The sequence below is a fragment of the Prunus dulcis genome, chromosome 7 (assembly GCF_902201215.1).
Source record: "Prunus dulcis chromosome 7, ALMONDv2, whole genome shotgun sequence".
Lineage (NCBI taxonomy): Eukaryota > Viridiplantae > Streptophyta > Magnoliopsida > Rosales > Rosaceae > Prunus > Prunus dulcis.
In genome coordinates, this window is record NC_047656.1 from 17732298 (window position 1) to 17751871 (window position 19574).

At 38.7% G+C, this 19574-nt stretch overlaps 3 protein-coding genes across 10 annotated transcripts; 2 read left to right on the plus strand and 1 right to left on the minus strand.

Moving 5' to 3' along the window:
- Positions 1-556: 556 nt before the first annotated feature.
- Positions 557-5151, minus strand: LOC117635643 (protein Brevis radix-like 4). 3 transcript variants are annotated; one of them, XM_034369978.1, is made up of 7 exons: positions 5026-5151; positions 4479-4879; positions 3994-4370; positions 2662-2797; positions 2514-2573; positions 1958-2358; positions 557-1070 (listed from the first exon to the last, which is right to left on the minus strand). In XM_034369978.1, the coding sequence occupies exons 2-7, from the start codon at positions 4611-4613 to the stop codon at positions 992-994; spliced, it is 1188 nt and encodes a 395-aa protein (XP_034225869.1). In that variant the 5' UTR covers positions 4614-4879; positions 5026-5151; the 3' UTR covers positions 557-991. The 3 variants fall into 3 exon arrangements, with proteins under 3 accessions (XP_034225869.1, XP_034225871.1, XP_034225872.1); XM_034369980.1 differs by having other exon boundaries at positions 4479-4860; positions 5026-5114; XM_034369981.1 differs by lacking the exon at positions 2514-2573 and having other exon boundaries at positions 5026-5128.
- A 2609-nt stretch (positions 5152-7760) lies between these two features.
- On the plus strand, positions 7761-12975 carry LOC117634845 (phospholipid:diacylglycerol acyltransferase 1). Its single transcript, XM_034369101.1, has 7 exons — positions 7761-8691; positions 9323-9545; positions 9681-9964; positions 10069-10366; positions 11026-11285; positions 11825-12316; positions 12437-12975. Exons 1-6 carry the CDS (start codon positions 8243-8245, stop codon positions 12306-12308), a joined length of 1998 nt encoding a protein of 665 aa, XP_034224992.1. The 5' UTR covers positions 7761-8242; the 3' UTR covers positions 12309-12316; positions 12437-12975.
- A 2948-nt stretch (positions 12976-15923) lies between these two features.
- LOC117634443 (nuclear transcription factor Y subunit A-3-like) lies at positions 15924-19406 on the plus strand. 6 transcript variants are annotated; one of them, XM_034368557.1, is made up of 7 exons: positions 15924-16120; positions 17152-17187; positions 17292-17583; positions 17749-17861; positions 17933-18004; positions 18277-18432; positions 18667-19406. In XM_034368557.1, the coding sequence occupies exons 1-7, from the start codon at positions 16100-16102 to the stop codon at positions 19036-19038; spliced, it is 1062 nt and encodes a 353-aa protein (XP_034224448.1). In that variant the 5' UTR covers positions 15924-16099; the 3' UTR covers positions 19039-19406. The 6 variants fall into 6 exon arrangements, with proteins under 6 accessions (XP_034224448.1, XP_034224450.1, XP_034224449.1 ...); XM_034368559.1 differs by having other exon boundaries at positions 18283-18432; XM_034368558.1 differs by having other exon boundaries at positions 17755-17861.
- Positions 19407-19574: the final 168 nt, after the last annotated feature.

A 19574-nucleotide genomic window follows, 5' to 3' on the forward strand; every position in this document is an offset into this window, starting at 1 on the left:
TAACTGGCTCCAATATATGCATCAATATGGGTCGTTAAATATGAACCAAGATTGAACAAAATAACAATGAAAAATGAAATCTCATTAGTGACTTTTGAATCTATTTAGTTCTCACCAATATCTCAAAATCTCAATCTTTCCCAAATAATCTCACTAGTATTTAATAAGCAATATTTGCGGTAAACTTAAAAAATAATATGAGGACGAGGAAGGGGCTTGTAGCTTAAGTTATTAACAATATTTACCGTTTTATTTCATATCCTAAGTTTGATATCATCTTCCTCCAATATCGCTTGTATAAAAAAATAGTATGAAAAACTGTCAACTAGTCTCCATTTTATATATGCTACATCCTCATATAATTAACATGATATGACACAGCTTCTTTGAGTGACACTAGACCCACAATACGTATAACCGTATGAAATTTGCTTGTTCATTTTAGTGTTAGAAATTTGGCACATTGCTGCTTTAACCAATTTACTTTGAACACCAACATTTTCACAGTATATAAGAAAATGAACCGGGCAGAAAAAGCTTTGCAAAATCCTTCCAGTTACCAAAAAACGCTTCATTTACTTGCAATGCTTTGCCTTTGGAGAGTGGCAGGCAGGCAAAGCAAAGGATAGAGGAGAACATATCCTTGATCTGGTATTGACATACACATCTTTTAATTTCGATTTCGCATGAACTGAAATTCAGATACAACTGATGCTCTTCATCCACCAATAAACATAGTAAATAACAAAAATTAAGACTATAACCCCCACCCCCCCAACCAATCCCATACGAATTCTTTTGGATCATGAACATAGGAAACTTTGTGCTCATTCATCCCTCTGAACATCACGAGGTGCCGGCGGTGGCACACCCATTCAGATATCTATAGACAAGGGCTTTACCAGTATGGAAAAACCAGAAAGGAAAACAATCCAAGAAAGCAACACCTCCAGACTCTGGAAAGCAACAGTGGCTGCCCGATTTTTTTCTATCACAAGTACTGTTCATGTATCCTGGCCCGATTCTCTTCCCACCACAATCTGGCATGCATCTCCCCAAATTTTTCTCGGCTGCACCAAATGTATTTGGAAATAAGCCAAGGTTCATGCCAAGTCGATATAATTGCAAATCATGACAATAAGCAAACGAGAGAGAAAATTTCATTTCCAGAGTCAAAAAGATTAGACATGTACCACCAAACATCAAAAGAACTAGTGGAAGCAAAATAATTGCAGTAATATTGATGTCACAAAGTTGATTATATTACTGGCAGTTGAAGTCATAATTTTCAACAACTCGAACGAACCGCAAGTGAGCTATTATTCCATGTAGGACCCACTGCAACAGTCAGTCGACTTGACAAATGACAATCAATCACTAATATGGCCTAGCGTTTTCATAAAGACTCCTGTTATGAAGAATTAGCATAAGGTCAACAATCAGCAGCAGGATGTTCACTTGATAGGCCACAATAATGGTACCCACATTTTGAGAGGCCCAGTTCAAATGAAATAAACAATCCAATTTTGATGAAACTACAAGGATCCATTGGTCGGATTATGGTCATTATTGGGGTAAAAAAACTGATCAAACAGTCCTATGGCAGAGTCACTGTCTAGACAACAAAGTTGCTAGGCCCTCTCTAACCATTCCGACTCTTTTAGGTAGCTGCAATATAATCTAACAATAATACGACTCAATTTCACACTTGTAAATGGTTAAAGCACATTCTCCAAGTTGTGAATTTAAGTAAGCCATGTGAGCGTAGATCTATTAAAACCATGTTTGTCTGAAAGATTAAAGAACCTGAGCCAAGCCAGACCAAAAAATAAAAAGAACGGTAGCCACATATATGCAGAAGAATAAATACCTCTATATTGGAGAAGAATAAAAATCTGAGCATAACTAAATATTTTTACCCTACTTTGTTTGACACACTTCTTGTTAAGAACATTACCTGAATCTGACTCGTCTAAGCTCCCGTTTGCCCCCCGGTAGTGCTCTAATTGTGATGTAAACCCCTGGCTCATCCTGTTCAACCCATTCAGTCTCCAGATCGCTAGCGTTGCTGATAGATAGCTCTCCTGAGCGATCTGCCTCCCTTGATGAACTACTTCTGATAGAAGCATCCATGGATGATGTCTCAGTCTTGGTCCCACTTATGCTGGAGAGTTTTGGCGTGGAATTGATACCACCTGAATCATAGTAATGGCGGGACTGCATTGGGTGATGATCAAGTGAATCTGAGGATGAGTAGCTCATAGCCATCCCCGTTGGACGGTACAAGTTGCGAGGTAGGCGTTCTCTAGTTAGTGGTGGAGTTACAGGGCTGGCTTCCGCAGATTCCATCTTTGAACTCTGTAACAGGAGAGGAAAATGACACCAATCACATCAAAGAATAAATGAAGAAAACAACACAACTTACATATTGTACTCGTTAGTCATAATACTCTATTAAGTATTAGGCCTCAAGATGGTGATTGCATTAAAGGTTTTTCTGAAATATCATTTACCAAAGCTGAATTCGAATTGGCATCACTACGATCAGTTACAGAAAAATTGAGATCAGCAACCTACATGAGTGTATTGCCATCAGATGCGAATAGAACAACAAAGAATCGCCAATGCAATTGAATTTCTATAAGCCAGCTTGGGGCTTACCTCATCTTCAGATCTTGGTGGGGTTGGAAGCGGGAAAGCCTGCCGGTTAAACCTTTGAACATTGTAAAGTTCCATGACCCTATCATAGTTCTCAGCCCACCACCTCTGAGCTTGCCATTTGTTAAAAATCTCTCGACTAGTCAAAGAAAATAAAAACATGAATTAAGAATCCCTGATGTCACCAAGTTACTGCATAAGGAATGAGAACAACAGGGCATGCAGCAAGCACACAGAACAGTGTAGTAAACATTTGTTTTGCAGAAATTGCAATGTGTCATGATTCATGGTTTAGGCAATAATTAACATTTTAGTATATTGTTAGATACGTTAGGCCACTTTGAATTGGGCGCGCAACACCTTTTGACAAAGTGGGATCCTTGTGCAAAAAGAAAGCAAAACTGGCATTCGGTGCAAGGAATAAATTAAAGTGGTCGTGAAAAAAAGGTGGCCTAACTGGCTTTATTAGCATTCAATCAGCAGTGCCTAACCCATCAAACCTAAGTGCCTTTTTTTTTATATCAGCCGATCAAAAGTAGGTGGTGGGTTCATAATAAAGAAATCAATTCATAGACCAACCAAAACATCAGTTTTAGGTTCAAATAAATTCATTTTGTTTTTTGTCTCGTAGAAAACAAGAAGGCTACTGTGAGTCACTGTATAAAAACCATATGTCCTTGTTCACATTTTGTCATGTACGTAGTTTTGGATTGACAGTATTTTCTGGTGCTACTAGAAGGTTTAGGGAGACAAAGAAATAGATTATAAGAAGACAAAGCCACGGAGAATCAGGCAGGCGTGATAGAATTTTGAAAAAAGAAATACAAAGGCCTTCTCCGACACGACGACAACACTCAGTGAAAAAGCTTCCTAACACAATCAAACGTGGCCCACCACCACTTAAATTGTCACCATTTGCACCTTTGTTTGCTTGCTTTTCATCAGGAGGCGTGATTTTTACTGGGATTAGTAGGCCCCTCCCCTGGCCCCACCTAAATTCTTCATATTGAAACCAAAGACAGGTATCTAAGGTCATGTTTGGATGCTACATTTATGATATTAATTAATTGCCAAAGGAAATTCTCAAAATAATACTCACCCCAGAAAATTTTATCGTTTTCAATTTTCAAAATGAAGGTTGTGTGCAAATTTCAACAATAAAAAGTATTTTTGACCCAAAAAATAAACAACATTTTTAGTAAAAAGCCAATCATCCAAACATCACCTAACATACCCAAACATAACAAATATTTTAATATCCCACTGGGACCGACAGCCATCGTTGGATCAAAATGCAAAGACTAAATCAGACCGTTGACTAACAAGGGAGCTAACCTGAACCGAATGCGCTTGAGATCGTTCCCGCCACGTGGCAGGGAGACGAACGTGATGAGAACTCCGGGCTCCACCTGGGCCACCCACTCCTTGGGCTCGCGCTCTTCGACGAACACGACCGGGTCAACTCGGCGACCGCTTGCCGAGTTGGGGGTGCCTTCGCCGCTGGAGATCCCTTTGAGCCTCGCCTCCATCTCCTTCCCCCAAGTCCTCGGCGTCGTGGAGCTCGAGCTCCCGGTCCGCCGGTACGACCACCTGAACCGGTCCGAGTCAGCATCCGACTCGCCGGTCCCCTTGAGCCGACTCTGAATAGCCGGACCGGTGCAGGGGGCGCAGTGCCTGTAAGCTCCCGAGGCCTTCAATGCCATGTCCTTGAGCTGCAAAATTCAAATTCCCCCTTGAGGCTACGACAATTCATGCAAATATATATGTATAATATGTATGAATAGGTCAGGGCTTCTGGAGTTTTTGAGCTGAGACAGAACCTGGAAAGTGAGGGATTTAATGGCGGCTTGTTGCTTGTTGTTGGAGGAGGCGGGGGTGTTGGTGGAGTCGGAGACTTCGGGTTGACTCAGTGAGTCGTCGCCGAGTTTCTTAGGCCGAGCTATGCACGTCAACATTGTGCTCTCTTCTCTTGTTTAGCGAAATTCGAAGAAAGAGTTGAACGGAATGTGGTTAGAGTGATGGAGAAACGATGTCGCTTCTGGTTCCGTACGGCTGGAATTCGGAGATTAGGGCCGGGACTGAGGAAGAGGAAGGGTGGAATGGAAGGATGCGTAGAGAGCGAGGCGCGCGGTACGAGTTGCTGCAACTGTCGCTGCTCTGAGCTCTCTCAGACACGCACCTTAAATGCGACCTTAAATTACGCTACCAGAAAAGAGATTCTCTGAGAAAATTAAAAAAGATAAAACTTCATGAATAATAATCATAAAATCCGAAATTTGTTTTATATAAAAAGAACGGGAATTAAATTAATGAAGAAATAGTTAGATTATAATATATATAAAAAATTAAAAAAGAAGTAACCAATACCAGAGACTCAGTATGATCGGAGTTAATGGCGAATTGGTGATGTCGTAATGACGAGTGAGTAGTGAGAGAGAGAGAGAGAGAGACAGAGAGTGAGTGTGTGTGTTTTTTGGCTCGCGGCTCGCTGATTGGCTATAACGGCAACGGGATATGCTCTGCTTCGTTTTTTTTGGGTTACCGGGTACCGGGTGTTTACCGGGTTGCGTTTTCGGGTAAGAGTGATGGGTAGTCCGGGTCCACATAACGAGCGTTTCCTGAGTTTGTCTTTTACTTTTGTGGGGCCCATTTTTCATTGTGTATGGACTTCTCGGAAGATAAGGCCTGTTTAAGAATAAGATGTCCAAGACGACCCAAAAGGGGACGAATTTGGGAAAAGCCCGGGCTAAGAGCCTGAAAGCCTCAAATCAAAATTTTGTTTTCTAACAGGATTTTGTTTTGTGGGATACTATTATTGTTGACGTTCGACTAAGCTAGCAAGTTGTGCTTCGGCTTCTTTTGTTTGGGTCGAAATCTGATGTCATTGAACAACCCAAACGGGAAGGAGCAGAACAGAGACAAAAGCAAAGGAATACAAGCAGAGTTGGATCTCAACGCAAGCCTAGGACACAGCTCCTAACCCATACAAAATTGAACTAATGAATACGGGGGCATGGGAGCCTATCAGAGACGGCGGTGGTTGGTTGACCCAACTTCTCAAGAACCCACAAAGATTTTGTGGGTTCGGAGAGAGACATCTTGAGTATTTGAAATTTGCTTCGGCTTTAATTCGGAATTGCCATCGTCATAGCTGGACAAGGACAAGGCTTTCATGTTTGATTGTTGAGTTTTGACCAAGATAAACAACCTAACAGTTTGAGTGGAATTTGTTTTGGGCGTTACATCAGCGTAGTGGACCATAACAGGATTCATCTTCATTTATCAATCTATGTATTATTACATGAGTTTCTATTCATCAGAGGAATGTTAATAATCCAACTATTTCCCTTTATACTTAACGAGAGAATTGCTGCAAATTACTCATTAGTGTAGTAGTTTGGAGTATTTACTTCCTCATATAAGGTTCTAGGTTCGAGTCCTAGCATTTGTGTAGTGTGTGTGAGTTTAGTATGCTATCGGCCATCTCAATAGGAAATGTCCTTAAAAAAAAAAAGTTTTTTGTAGCAATGGTCCTTGAACTATACCCGTAGTTACATTTTGGTCATTCAACTCCAAAAATAGCTGCAGAGGTCCCCCAATTATGTATAGTGTTCATTACTAGTCCCTTTTGTCAAATCTGTCTATTTTTCTAAGGGTAAATTGCGAGAATGGTTCTCAAACTTGTATGCGGTGTATATTTTGGTCCCTAAATTAAATTATTAGTCTAAATGGTACATAAACTCTATTTTAATCGCTCATTTGATCCAACCGTTACATTTTCTGTCAAATGTAACCAAATTTTAGAGGTAAATACGACTTTTCATAATTAACAAATAAAATAGGGTTAAAATAAATACAAAATTAGAAAATAATTGAAGAAAAAGAGAGGAAAAAATCATGAGGCCCAAACCCCCTCCCTTCGATTTCTTCTCCCATATTCCAATTACTGAGTTTTTATTTTATTTTTTATTATTTTTTTATTTTAACATACGAAATGACCAATTTGCCCTCATATTTTACAGCAATATTGACAGAATGTAACGGTTGGATCAAATGGGCGATTAACATAGAGTTTATGTACCATTTGGACTAATAATTTAATTTAGGGACCAAAATATACACCGCATACAAGTTTGAGGACCATTCTTGCAATTTACCCATTTTTCTGTTAAATCCATGGGTAAACTTAGAAATTCATTCCAAATATTTATAAAAACGAAATAACAAAAAATAAATAAATAAAGGTTATTTGTAGCAATGATCTCTCTCAACTATACTCGAAGTTACATTTTGGTCACTCAACTCTAAAAAATAGTTACAAATGTCAATCAATTAGGTGTTGTGTTACACCATTAGTCCCTACCGTCAAGTCTCTTTAAAGATATAGATTATGGTGCGACACAACACCTAATTGAATGACCTCTATAACTATTTTTGGAGTTAAGTGACCAAAATATAACTCCGAGTATAGTTGAGGGACTATTGCTACAAAAAAAAACTCAACCAACAAAAAAACCTTATGAGAATTGGTAAAAATAAAACCCTATATTAACTTTTAAGATCACGAATGACATAAAAAATAAAATAAGATTAAAAAAAACGTAATTTGATAGTTTTGTTGCTGATAAAAAGGCTACATTGATTAACCTATCTTTTTAACTTTCCCATATTAGAGGATTGGATCTCATACAAATGTCACCTCATACGAAAGAGACGTGGAGTATTGAAACACGACAATTTTCCTTAATAAAACGACATAACAAGAAAGATGCTACAAAGGTCAATTCTTTCTTAATCTCTCAATCTCTTCCACATGCTCGAGTCTTGGACAAACCAAATTAAAGACCAAATTAAACCAAATTAAACCAAATTAATCTGAAATAAATGTATGCGTTATAATATTTAAAGCATTGTGTCGGTCCATGCAGCCAGTAAATATAGACCCACCTGCCCAAACCCATGGTTCCATATTTTTATATGGAATTTTCCATGGTGGTCTCGAAATTTATCTAGGAGAGCCGCGAACAACCTAAATATTACTAAAATAAGAAACCAATTATAAATTATATAATTATAATGGAGACTTGAAAATCTTGGTCTTCATGTTTTTGGCTTTCGCCCGATAAAAAAAAATTAATTTTTTGCTGAACAGGTCAAATTTTTTAATAATTTTATTTTCCTTTTCATGCTACTCAGATACAAACGTGATCCCAACTACACCGCCGTTTATCACATTCATCGGCTCTCACGGCCTTTCGCCACGTGTCGTACTGGATCAACCGTGGGACCTACGCCGGTTCTGGAACTACCCAGCTCCCTCCAGTTTTCTAAACGCGACCAAAACTTGTACACAACCAGGTTGAGCAGTCAATCAGAAGCCTCCACCTCCCACTGGCCGGCACAAACCTCTTCCGCTGGTGGCTTTGTATTAATTAGTAGCCATGTTTCTAGGAGCTTAGGGTTTCGATCAGCTGCTTCGCTGAGCACCGATACCAGTAACTCAGGGGAGAGCATTTAAATTAAAGACTTCCACTTTTTTCACTAGTTCTCTCTCTCCGACCATCTCTATTTTTTTATTGGAACGATGTCGTTTCTCAGACGCAGAAAGGGAAAAGCTTCGGACTCAGAGCCGGCTCCGATTGAAGACGAGAGTGAAAAAGAACAGGAAAACCAGAAGCACAAGCAAAAGCAAAAGCTTCCCAGTAAAGATGGAGGGAAGCCACAAAAGTGGTCCTGCGTCGATAGCTGTTGTTGGTTCATTGGGTTCATATGCTCGATCTGGTGGTTCTTGCTCTTCTTGTACAACGCAATGCCCGCTTCTTTTCCTCAGTTCGTGACCGAAGCGATAACGGGTCCCTTGTCTGACCCGCCTGGCGTGAAATTGAGGAAGGAGGGGCTCATGGCCAAGCACCCTGTGGTCTTTGTGCCTGGGATTGTGACCGGCGGGCTTGAATTGTGGGAAGGGCATCAGTGTGCTGATGGGTTGTTTAGGAAGAGGCTATGGGGTGGCACATTTGGTGAATTGTACAAAAGGTAAGTGCTTTATGTCCTTTTCCTTATAAAGCAATATTCATTTTGGATTAATTTGATGTGGGTTTTGCCCTGCTTGTTTGGTTGTTTAGTTACTTTGGTGTTTTGGGTTTTGTTGCTTATGGAGTAGTTTAGAAAGAAGTGTGTTTTATACTTGAAAAGGGTGATTTTTCCTTAAACCAATGCTGCTTTTGTTTCGTGTTTCCTGCGCTGAGGTTGCTTAAACCGGTAAAGTGTCAAGCAGTTTGACAAGTGAACCCTTGAGTTGATTATTGGGGTGTTGTCTTGAACATATAGTGCTAGCCAGTTCAACTGTATGCCATGTGTAAATGTACACTGATAAACCTTTTGAATTGTAAATATGAAGAAAATCTTATTAGGGTGCTTGTTAGAATGTGGAAATCTCATTCATTTTGCCTTTCCATTATCAGAAAAAAATGTGGGTGGTTATGGGAAAGTTCCTGACCTTGGTTACATATGTTAGTTTGACTAGCTATTTCATGCTCTAACTATTAATCATTGGGGTGTTTTGATTTTCCAAATTTCCTCCATCTCTTTAATCTTCCTCAAAGTAAACATCCCGTGTGTTTTAATCTTCTGTGGTGTTAACCATGTTTCCTTTCATTTTTCACAGACCGTTATGCTGGGTTGAGCACATGTCTCTGGATAATGAAACGGGACTAGACCCTTCGGGTATAAGGGTCAGGCCTGTATCTGGCCTTGTGGCAGCTGATTATTTTGCACCAGGTTATTTTGTCTGGGCAGTTTTAATTGCTAATTTGGCTCGCATTGGATATGAAGAGAAAACCATGTATATGGCCTCGTATGATTGGAGATTATCGTTTCAAAATACCGAGGTGTTGTTATCTGACCAATTAATCTTCCTCTGATGGAAATTCATATGGTTTCTTTGTTAGTTCATAGTAGCATGATATATTTAAGAATGAGAAGTGACTTTTATTGTATTTTATCTCCTTGATTGCCTTTGTCAGGTTAGGGACCAAACGTTAAGTAGGATAAAGAGTAATATACAGCTTATGGTAGCTACAAATGGTGGTAACAAGGTGGTGGTTATTCCGCACTCAATGGGTGTTCTGTACTTTCTGCATTTTATGAAGTGGGTTGAGGCACCAGCACCAATGGGTGGTGGTGGTGGGTCAGATTGGTGTGCTAAGCATATTAAAGCTGTAGTGAACATCGGTGGACCCTTTCTAGGGGTTCCAAAAGCCGTTGCGGGACTTTTCTCTATTGAAGCCAGAGATATTGCTGTTGCCAGGTTTTTTTATCATTTACTTACACATCAGATTAGTTCGCTATAAACATTTATGCATTTTTGTTCCCTGCTTTGGGCTGTTGATGAAATTCTAATCCTCATTACAGGGCTTTCGCACCAGGTGTTTTGGATAAGGACGTTTTTGGGCTCCAAACATTACAACATATGATGCGAATGACCCGTACGTGGGATTCAACTATGTCAATGATACCAAAAGGCGGGGACACTATATGGGGTGGCCTTGATTGGTCCCCTGAAGGATACTGCAATTGTAGTGCAAAGAAGGTGAAGAATAATGATACCAATACTGCAGCTGAAAACAGAGTAAATTATGGGAGGATTATATCATTTGGGAAAGATGTAGCGGAGACACATTCCTCCAAGATTGAGATGATTGATTTTAGGGTAATTTTCTGTGTTTCAAATATGATCACTATTATATAAAGTAACTCTACTTCCATTATAATTATATAGACTCTCTCTCTCTCTCTCTCTCTCTCTCTCTCTCTCTCTCTCTCTCTCTCTCTGAAATACAATCTACAGATGGAATTGCACATACTTTCAATCTCGTACTGTATCATGCGCTGTTTAGTAGTTTACCTAGCATCTCAACTTAATTATTTGATTTTCAAGATGGGATTATTCATAAAAAGGTGAAGGGTGGGCTTGCAATTGTGGCTTATGTTGATTCCAATTACAAAACATTTGTCTGTAAAATGATATGTTAGGTCATATTTCCTTACATTTATGTGGAGACTAATGACTTTCCATGTTTTATGTATATTGCTAAAATGCTCATTTTCCATGTGAGAGTGACTACTATTTAAGCCATTACTTCAAATTTCTTTGATTAGAGCCAAGCCTGAGATTTTTATCATGCCTCAAAGACACTGAAATAATCACAATATGAAGTTTGCCTAAATTTGTCTTTGTCTCCCAAGATGTGTACTGTCTTTTCTTTTGTCAGAATCAGAATATGCATACTATCATGAGATATTTTGTACAGACGCTATAAATTCTTAACTGCTTAACTTGTATCACTTTGACTTGTACTTGATTGGCAGGACGCTGTAAAGGGTAATAACCTTGCCAACGCTACCCATTGTGATGTATGGACAGAGTACCATGAAATGGGTGTTGGGGGTGTCAAAGCTGTTGCAGATTACAAAGTGTACACAACTGAATCAGTTTTGGATCTGTTTCGTTTTGTTGCCCCCAAGTTGATGACACGGGGGGATGCTCATTTTTCGTATGGGATTGCCGACAATTTGGATGACCCGGAATATGAACACTACAAGTATTGGTCGAACCCCCTAGAAACAAAGTGAGTTTTCAACTTGTTCTGTTGTTCTAAGTTTTCCCACCGAGTGAATCATGAATTGAACTTAATCTGGTTTTTTTCCCTCTTTTGGTGATCCTTAATTGAGTGTAATGAGTATTAATGCTTTTAATTGTTTCAGCGTGCATATTCTCCAATGCCTGTATATGCTCAGAAATAAAATCATTAAGTAGGAAGTGCCCCACTTTGCTTAGGTAGTAAAGATATTCACTGAGGTGGTTTTGGGGACTCTTTCTACCATTTAACTGCCTGGCCAATGCTTACCCAAAGCATGAAAAGTCATAATCCAAACATGTCCTGTATCTGTTGATCCAGTTTTCCATTGTGGGTCCGAAAAGTTTATACATTTGTTGATTATGTTAATGATTTGGTTCTTCCCTTTTGGTTCAGCTCTTATTATTGTACAAAGAAACGCTCGTTTGTCCATGTATTGTTTATTTAAGTATTCTTTTGGAGCTTGCGTTCATTGTTTAAGCAAATGTTCTATAGGAATGCTTGCTTGAACTTCTGACCTGTTTGTGCAGATTACCAAATGCTCCAGATATGGAGATCTATTCTTTGTATGGAGTTGGAATCCCGACTGAAAGAGCATATGTGTACAAGTTAACTCCGACTGCTGAATGCTACATTCCCTTTCAGATAGATGCCTCAGCAGAGGGTGGAAGTGAGAACCCTTGTTTAAAAGGTGGAGTTTTCTCCTCTGATGGGGATGAAACTGTTCCAGTTTTGAGTGCAGGCTTCATGTGTGCTAAAGGTTGGAGGGGTAAGACCCGATTCAATCCTTCAGGCATCCCTACATACATAAGGGAGTACGACCATGCCCCTCCAGCTAATCTTCTAGAGGGTAGGGGCACCCAGAGTGGTGCTCATGTTGACATAATGGGGAACTTTGCATTAATTGAGGATGTTTTAAGAGTGGCAGCAGGTGCCAAGGGAGAGGATTTGGGTGGAGATAAAGTGCACTCTGATATTTTCAAATGGTCTGAAAACATCGACTTAGATCTCTGATTTATATGGTGAGCTGAAAACATCAAAGCTCTCTCTCTCTCTCTCTCTCTCTCTCTCTCTCTCTCTCTCTTCTGAAGCTGGAATACTATTCTTGTGTTTTAACTTGCTTCTTCCACCCTCTGGTTCAGGTAATCCAGTGCTTGACGATACACCCGATGAATTATCAATTGCCGTGGGGGTTGCAAATTGTGATTATGGCGAAGTTCTTGTATTTGATTTGAAACCTAAGAAATGAATAGCAGATTGCTGAAACAAACCCTTCCGGGTTTATGTTGTCATCTATATGTACTCTGCAGTCTCGATTTATCTGAGGAGCACCTAAACAGCTTCAAGAATGGGATCCCACGTCATGCTGGGCTCGCTCCTACCAATTTACGTGTAGCTGGCTTTTACAGTTCATATATAGCTCCCTGGGATTTTGGATATTCAATTAATTTATTGGATATTGTCAATAAATTATTTAATATATCAGTGTAATGGTTCTTCTATCTGTAATTATTTGTGGAAGACCGTTGCTGCTCCACCTATTCTTTTGCTGCTGTAATGGCTTCATCACCAAGTCTTCCTTCCTATATGGTTTGTTCTGAGATTCTAATCCGAAGAAACTATAGTGCGGGGAAGACTTGTCTCGAAGGAATGGAAACAAACACACCACCCATGATTCAAATTTCTTGAAATTGCTCTGTGAAAGAACCAGCACCACCAAGACATGTCTTTTTCATCCAAAACGAAATAAAAAAAGCAATATGCTTTTTCATTCAAACCCAGGTCAACAAGTACTTATCCACCTTTGCACCCATTGACAATATTATTTAACAATAATAATAAGAGATATTTAGTGATATACCCATTCTTAGCACTAATATTATAAATAAATCATACACCATTGAATTTCTATAAACAAACCCAAAAAACACCCAAAAAAATGAAAGTTGGCCTTATTGAATTTAATATTGAATATTAAATTACTTTGATGCCCTATTGAGTGTTTTGGGTATTTTTATGAGATTTTGGGTTGGTCTTGTTTTAAGGAATTGATGGTAGTTTTGTAATTTATAAGAAGTTAAAAGCCTTTTTGTAATGTTGTAAATGGGTTTTGGGTAGGTTTCTAAAGTCCATTTCATATGGGATATTTTTATAATTTGGGCCCCTATATTGGGTATAATAGTGAATCTCCCTAATAATAATGCCATACAAATTTCACTCTCTCACCTTCCCCATTCAAGATTGAAGCTGCTCATAGATACTTGTGCGGCCTAAAACATGTATGATTCTTAGGCGTGCCTTGTTTGCAAGCCTGTGACTGAACAATGGGCAGAGATACCAAAACTCACATAAGTTAATTTCTTAAAAGTGTCTTTTTGTTTATTTATTTAATACAATCGATAGTATAAACTATATGGAGGAGGAGAGTTTTTCCCACTCACCTAATGTATTATGAGGATTAGAATATGAGATTATTGGTTTGCAAGTTAAGATCTTTTTTCACTAGATTAGACGGATCCTGAATCTCTGTATTTAGCATCGGTACATTTACATGCGTTTATAAAAATGCAAACCATTTGATGTGGATTTTAATAAGTCCATGTCATCAAAGTTGTATTAAACTAAAAATTAATTATTTGCACCTTATTATGTCCCCAGCAAACCACATCCACACCTAACCTACCCTACACTGCCAGTTATAGTTGCCACATTTGTCTCCTTCCTTTCCTCCCCCGCCTCCCTCTCTCTCTCTCTTCCCTTCCCCCCTCCTTCCTTCAATTTGGGATGAATGGCTCTCAATGAGGCCTAGGAGCTGGTATTATCAAATTCTAATCTTTAATACTATGTTGTTTCAACAGCAAAAATAAACCTGAAAAATCATAAATAAAAAAATCTGCAAAATAAAGGGAAGGAATTCTGATGTACATTGTATTGTCTTATTCAGAAGACAAGGTGACGAAAGCGATATGCAATTCAAGAAGCAACATTGTCTATAATTTACAAAATTAATACATTAAAAGAGAATTGGATATCAGTTTTTGAATCAAATTCAAGGTTTTGATAATTATGAAAATGATTTAATTGTGGGAGAGAAGAGGGAAAGTTCTTGGGGAGAGGAAGAGATGGGTGAGTGATATGGTTCAAACGGAGGAGTTCTAATCTAATATGATAAGGTGGAATAATTAAATTCCATTGGATCAGTTAAATGGTTAAGTTTTTTTTTTAAATGCGTGTAAATGCACCAATGTTAAATGTAGAGGCTCGGAATTCATATTAGACCACGTTAGCAAAAACTTAGTGTCTTTCGTACTACTCTCTAATGAAATAACGGTAACCAATTGAGAGTAACCTTTTTATACATGCTTCGACCAAAAACCTAGTCTTATTAGAGCATTTCCACCTTATAGGCAAAGGGCAAGGCAAGGGCTGTTACTATTTACATGAATAGTGGCAGCCATAGTGACAGCCCTTGTAATTTTGTTTCCACCCTTATGGGCAAGGGCAAGGGCAATTATTATTCACTTTAATTTATTATATATTTTTTTATACTCAAACTTTAAAAATTAATTTTATTATTTAAACTTTATAGAAAAATAAAATTTGTCTGATTTTTATTACATAAAAAATAGCAGTCATTGGATTGCAGTGGAAATTTTGATCGGACGTCCTAGGTGATGCCACGTGTCTTGTAGCAGTAGAAAACAAATTTGAAAAGCACGTTGACGCCAACGTAGAGTCAGCAAACCCGAGCAACAGCACGGGCTGAATCTGCCTTTGGACTTGTCCAATTTGATGGGCCCCACGTTTTGCCCGAGCTGCTTTGTATGCGCTGGAGTCGTATGACTCGTATCGTAGGCCTAGGGCCCCTCCCTGCCCGGGCCAAACTGGTGCGGTGGACATGCTCTTACTAGCAATTGGGCATGGTTGTTATCTTATAAGAATAGTAATAGCGCAACTAAAATAGATAAAAGCTGAAGTACAAACGTAATTTATCTTTCATTTTAAGAAAAAGCCAATGCTTATGCTTTCCTCTTCATTAAAATAAGAAAAAGATTGATGCTTATCCCTTTCAGGTCAAGTAAAGCTGATTCTTTCATTGTTTTTACATTAAATCATAGGATGATGTGTCTTAGGTTGAAATAAAGAAAGAAAATTAAACCAAAGTAATCATCTTTAATCTGTCATTAGTGATGATTTATATATAAATATTTTCAATTTTTCAAGTTTGAAAAAAAACAAACGAGGATAAACACCTTCCCAGTCTACTAGAATCTTCAATGCAGAAACTCACTCGCCATGGCGGTGCATGGGAAACACTTTCTAGTCAAAGGAGAGAGTAAACGTAAGCGTTGATGGAAGCAAATAGGCACAGTGGGGGGTGGAGCGTGGGATGTTTGAGCGTGGGGAACAAGTGATGAAAACAGTGAACGGCGGCTGAGATAGAGAAAAGTGAATGCAGCCAAGCGTTAAGGGTGTGTCTGGGGGCGTGCGTGTGGGCCACCACCATGGAAGAAAAAGACGACAGCTGGAAAAAATACAAGGAAAATAGAGAGAGAGAGTCGAGTCAGAGAGATGGGGTGGGTGGCTAGTGCTTTTATTAAGGAATTTATGATATTTTTTATTTTTTAATCTTTTGTGTGTGTCCAGGATTGTGTATTCTGTGTGTTGTGCTGTCACAGCAGCAAAGCCCAAGAAGAAGGAAAAAGTATGGAGTGTGAGTATTTTTGAGAGTGTTTTTATTTACAGAGTTTGAAGAGAGGGGACATGTCCAAGTTCTTCCCAACAGCTATATTCTTTGCTTATTCATGCCTTACCAGATCCCAAAGGTTTCTCTTTCTCTCTCCTTCTCTTGATTATTTCTTACTTTTCTTCTTTGTCTCCTCCACTCTTCAACTTCCCTATTGCTTCATTTGCTCCTTTCCTTTTTTACTTTTATGTCTTTTTTTTAAAATCAACTTTTTATATATATATATTTTTTCTGCTCTTTTTGTGGATGGTTCATTTCTAGAATTCAAGTGGGTTGCCTTCTATTTGCTATTTACTGACTGCATGTGGAGTTTGGGATCATTTTGATTTCGCTTTAGTTGTTGCTGAAGATGGGAAAGTAGTAAAGTTGTCTCTTTTATTGGTTTCTGGTTCTATTGCTCCTTTGGGCACTTCGCTTTCTTGTGTTTTTGACACTTATTTTTTTTTATTTGTTATATTTTACATTTTTGCTCCACTTATATTATTGGATATGGTGGATAATGCCTTGTTGTGTTGGGCTTGAGTGAGTAAATGGGCAGACAGAGCAACTGATATGCTATATCTGGAAATATATATATATATTTTTTCTTTTAATTTTTTGGTATGCTTGGAGTTGGTCTCGAAATCTCAAGTCTTTTACTGACTGATTGATTTGCCCGATTAATCTCTCATTGATCTGCTTCTGTTGCCATAAAAGGCTGTGATTTGATTTATTGCATACTGATGCTGCATGCAACTGGAAAGCTTTCTTCTCTGTAATGTTTACTGAGCTGAATAATCCCCCATACTTTTCATCTGGTTTTCTAAACCTAGTTTTTCCCCTCACATAGTAAATGAGATATTAAATGCAGTCTGTTGAAACTGGGAAGAACCTCTTCTTGGTGTTCTCAGCATGTGGAGTCTGATTTTTCATTTAAGAAGTAGAAACAGTACCACCAAGTTGTTTGAGATTTGTTGAATGAGTGGTTAGAAGGCAATAATCTGTTGTGTATTTCAATTCATTTGTGAGTTTTTTTCTTTCTTTATTGTGTTGTTTGGGATATTCATTCATGGTAATTGTATTAGAAGAGAATTTATTATTGAGTAATCTTATTTTTGTGCTTTAATGCAGAATGTGATTGAATGGTTGCATACTCGCCGATTACATGTAAATTTTTATGTGTAATTAGATAATCTGTCAGTATGCTTAATATAAGGTAGCCCTTAAGTCCTTATTAAGGATCTTATTATGGATTTTGCAAAAAAATTCAGGATTCATTGATAGAATTATCTATGCCAACTCAAAACTTGGACAAGAAATTTTTCAGTCAAAGTTCTGTCCAGTCAATGCCTCTCTATACTACTAATTGCATGTCGTGGAATCCAATTGAACGAGAAATTCCACAATCTTCGTCCAAGGATGCAAGCTTTAAAGTGGAATTTACGCCACAAGTTCATCACGATGCAAAGCATTTAGGACTTCAACTGCTACCGGACCAGGGATCATCATCCACAACACAAACAATTAGCCAATCTCAAGATCGATGCAATTCATCAGAATCTGGTATAATGATCTTAGTCTAATAGTCCGGTACACATTTTTTCGGGTTATCAGACTTTTGGTACATATGATACATGCATCGTAGTCATATGCTTACCATTATAGCAATTTCTGTTCCCGTTGTTTTCTTTTACTTAGTTCTCTTGTGCTTCTTGCCCTTGAACCCAGGTGAAGATGAAATATGTGGCAAGGGTGTTGAAGGCCAAATGAAGCCAGTTTACTTGCTGAATAATCTAGACCTCATGTCAAATCCTTCTCAAGTTGGTTACGGAAATTTAATGGTAGGTGGAGCCGTTATACTCAGGGATTAACTTGTTAGATGGTTGTTAATTATGCTTCTCCCTCCTTTCAGGGTCGTGTACCATATCCTTATGCCGATCCTTACTTCAGTGGGTTCTTGGCTGCATATGGACCACAGGCTATGGTATGTTTTGTTGAGTACATTGTTTTTCTTTGCTATTGATCTGTAGTTACAATTCTGCCCCTACTCAGTTATATCTAGAAGTAAATTCATAAAAGTTGACATCTCTAATTTGCAAAAAGGTGTTGGGGTATATTCTTTGACAGTATTGTGTCAAAGAGAATGTGGCCAATTATTTATTTTTAACGTTATCCGGATTGTACCCGATTGTACTTATTAATCTTTTTTCTTCTTCTTCTTTTTGTGGTGGTTGATTGAAAATTAACTGAATTCAGCCCCAGATGATCGCACCTACGCGAGTTCCATTACCTCTTGATCTGGCAGAAGATGGACCCATCTATGTCAATGCGAAACAGTACCATGGCATCCTCAGAAGGAGACAGTCTCGTGCAAAACTAGAGGCTCAAAACAAACTTCTCAAAGCTCGAAAGGTATGTTAAGTCATCATCCATTTCAACTCTTTTCCTGCATTGGGTAATATGTGGAGAAATTTTTTCTTAGTTTTGGATGCATTGCAAGTATATTTCATCATGTCAAAGAAAGCGATTGCGTAATGAAATGATACTTCATCCATCAAAACCAGAGCTCTCCGTTTCTGAATTTATTCTCCTTTATAATGAATAGAGCCTTAACCCACGTTTGTTGTGGCTTTTAAATGAATGCAGCCATATCTCCATGAGTCTCGCCATCTTCATGCCCTGAACAGGGTAAGGGGCTCTGGTGGACGTTTTCTCAGCACAAAGAGGCTCCAACAATCTGATCAGAACCCCTCCAGTAGCACCCATGATGTTCCGGACTCTGTCAACTTACATCAGAAAGATACACAGGACACAGAAAGTCATCACTTGGGAAGCAGTGAATTCGTCACTGCCGTTGCAACCCACTCAGACATAGCAAGTGTTTCCCATACCAATGATATCTTTCGGCAGCAGGATCGCAGGTTCTCAGGCATCCCTTCCCACATGGGTGGAGCCATGCAATTCCGCGGGGGGCTTATGCGTGCTGGAACCCAGCATTGTGCTTCAGTTGTCCGGTGAGAGGCGAGCACGAACAAGACTGTCTCACCAGTTTGGCAAATCATCCTTGGCTTTACCACTCTAAGAGTCTAGACTCTACCTTTTATGCATCTAATGGAAATGGCATTCGAAGACACATTACAGCCGTAAGGTCTATAGTATGTATTAAATATTATCCTAATCCTTTACTTAACATTGATGAACGGGATTGTGTTTCGGTGATACCCTTCTTATTACGAAAAGTTTGGTTATTATTAGATTCCAATATTCTCATTCTTACGAGCAGTCCTTTGCATTCTTGTGGGAAATTCCTTGCATAAGATTGGATCATGAAACACAAGGAAATTTGGGCCGTAATATCTATATATATGCTTGCAGCTAGTCTGATCTGAAGTTTATGCTTGCAGTTTGTCTGATCAGAAGTTTATGCTTGTTTGAATGACAATGTTTTCAGGGTTCAATGTTGAAACTGAGGTTTAAGGCCATGGATGTGGACTTGCACCACTTCCAATGAAGCCGCCTTTTCAATTCAAAAGAGAGTAGAATTTTTCCCAAGT

What these genes read in the sequence shown, in the direction of transcription:
- LOC117634443 (XM_034368557.1), top strand. Translation starts at nt 16,100, where the DNA reads ATGCCTTACCAGATCCCAAAG. An exon ending in TGCCTTACCAGATCCCAAAG is followed by an intron (nt 16,121 to 17,151) that starts GTTTCTCTTTCT and finishes GCTTTAATGCAG; the next exon opens with AATGTGATTGAATGGTTGCA. An exon ending in TTGGTTACGGAAATTTAATG is followed by an intron (nt 17,862 to 17,932) that starts GTAGGTGGAGCC and finishes CCCTCCTTTCAG; the next exon opens with GGTCGTGTACCATATCCTTA.
- LOC117635643 (XM_034369978.1), bottom strand. Translation starts at nt 4,613, where the DNA reads ATGTTGACGTGCATAGCTCGGCCTAAGAAACTCGGCGACGACTCACTG. An exon ending in TTAAATCCCTCACTTTCCAG is followed by an intron (nt 4,371 to 4,478) that starts GTTCTGTCTCAG and finishes TGAATTTTGCAG; the next exon opens with CTCAAGGACATGGCATTGAA. An exon ending in CCAATTCGAATTCAGCTTTG is followed by an intron (nt 2,359 to 2,513) that starts GTAAATGATATT and finishes CTCCTGTTACAG; the next exon opens with AGTTCAAAGATGGAATCTGC.
- LOC117634845 (XM_034369101.1), top strand. Translation starts at nt 8,243, where the DNA reads ATGTCGTTTCTCAGACGCAGAAAGGGAAAAGCTTCGGACTCAGAGCCG. An exon ending in TATCGTTTCAAAATACCGAG is followed by an intron (nt 9,546 to 9,680) that starts GTGTTGTTATCT and finishes TGCCTTTGTCAG; the next exon opens with GTTAGGGACCAAACGTTAAG. An exon ending in TCGAACCCCCTAGAAACAAA is followed by an intron (nt 11,286 to 11,824) that starts GTGAGTTTTCAA and finishes CTGTTTGTGCAG; the next exon opens with ATTACCAAATGCTCCAGATA.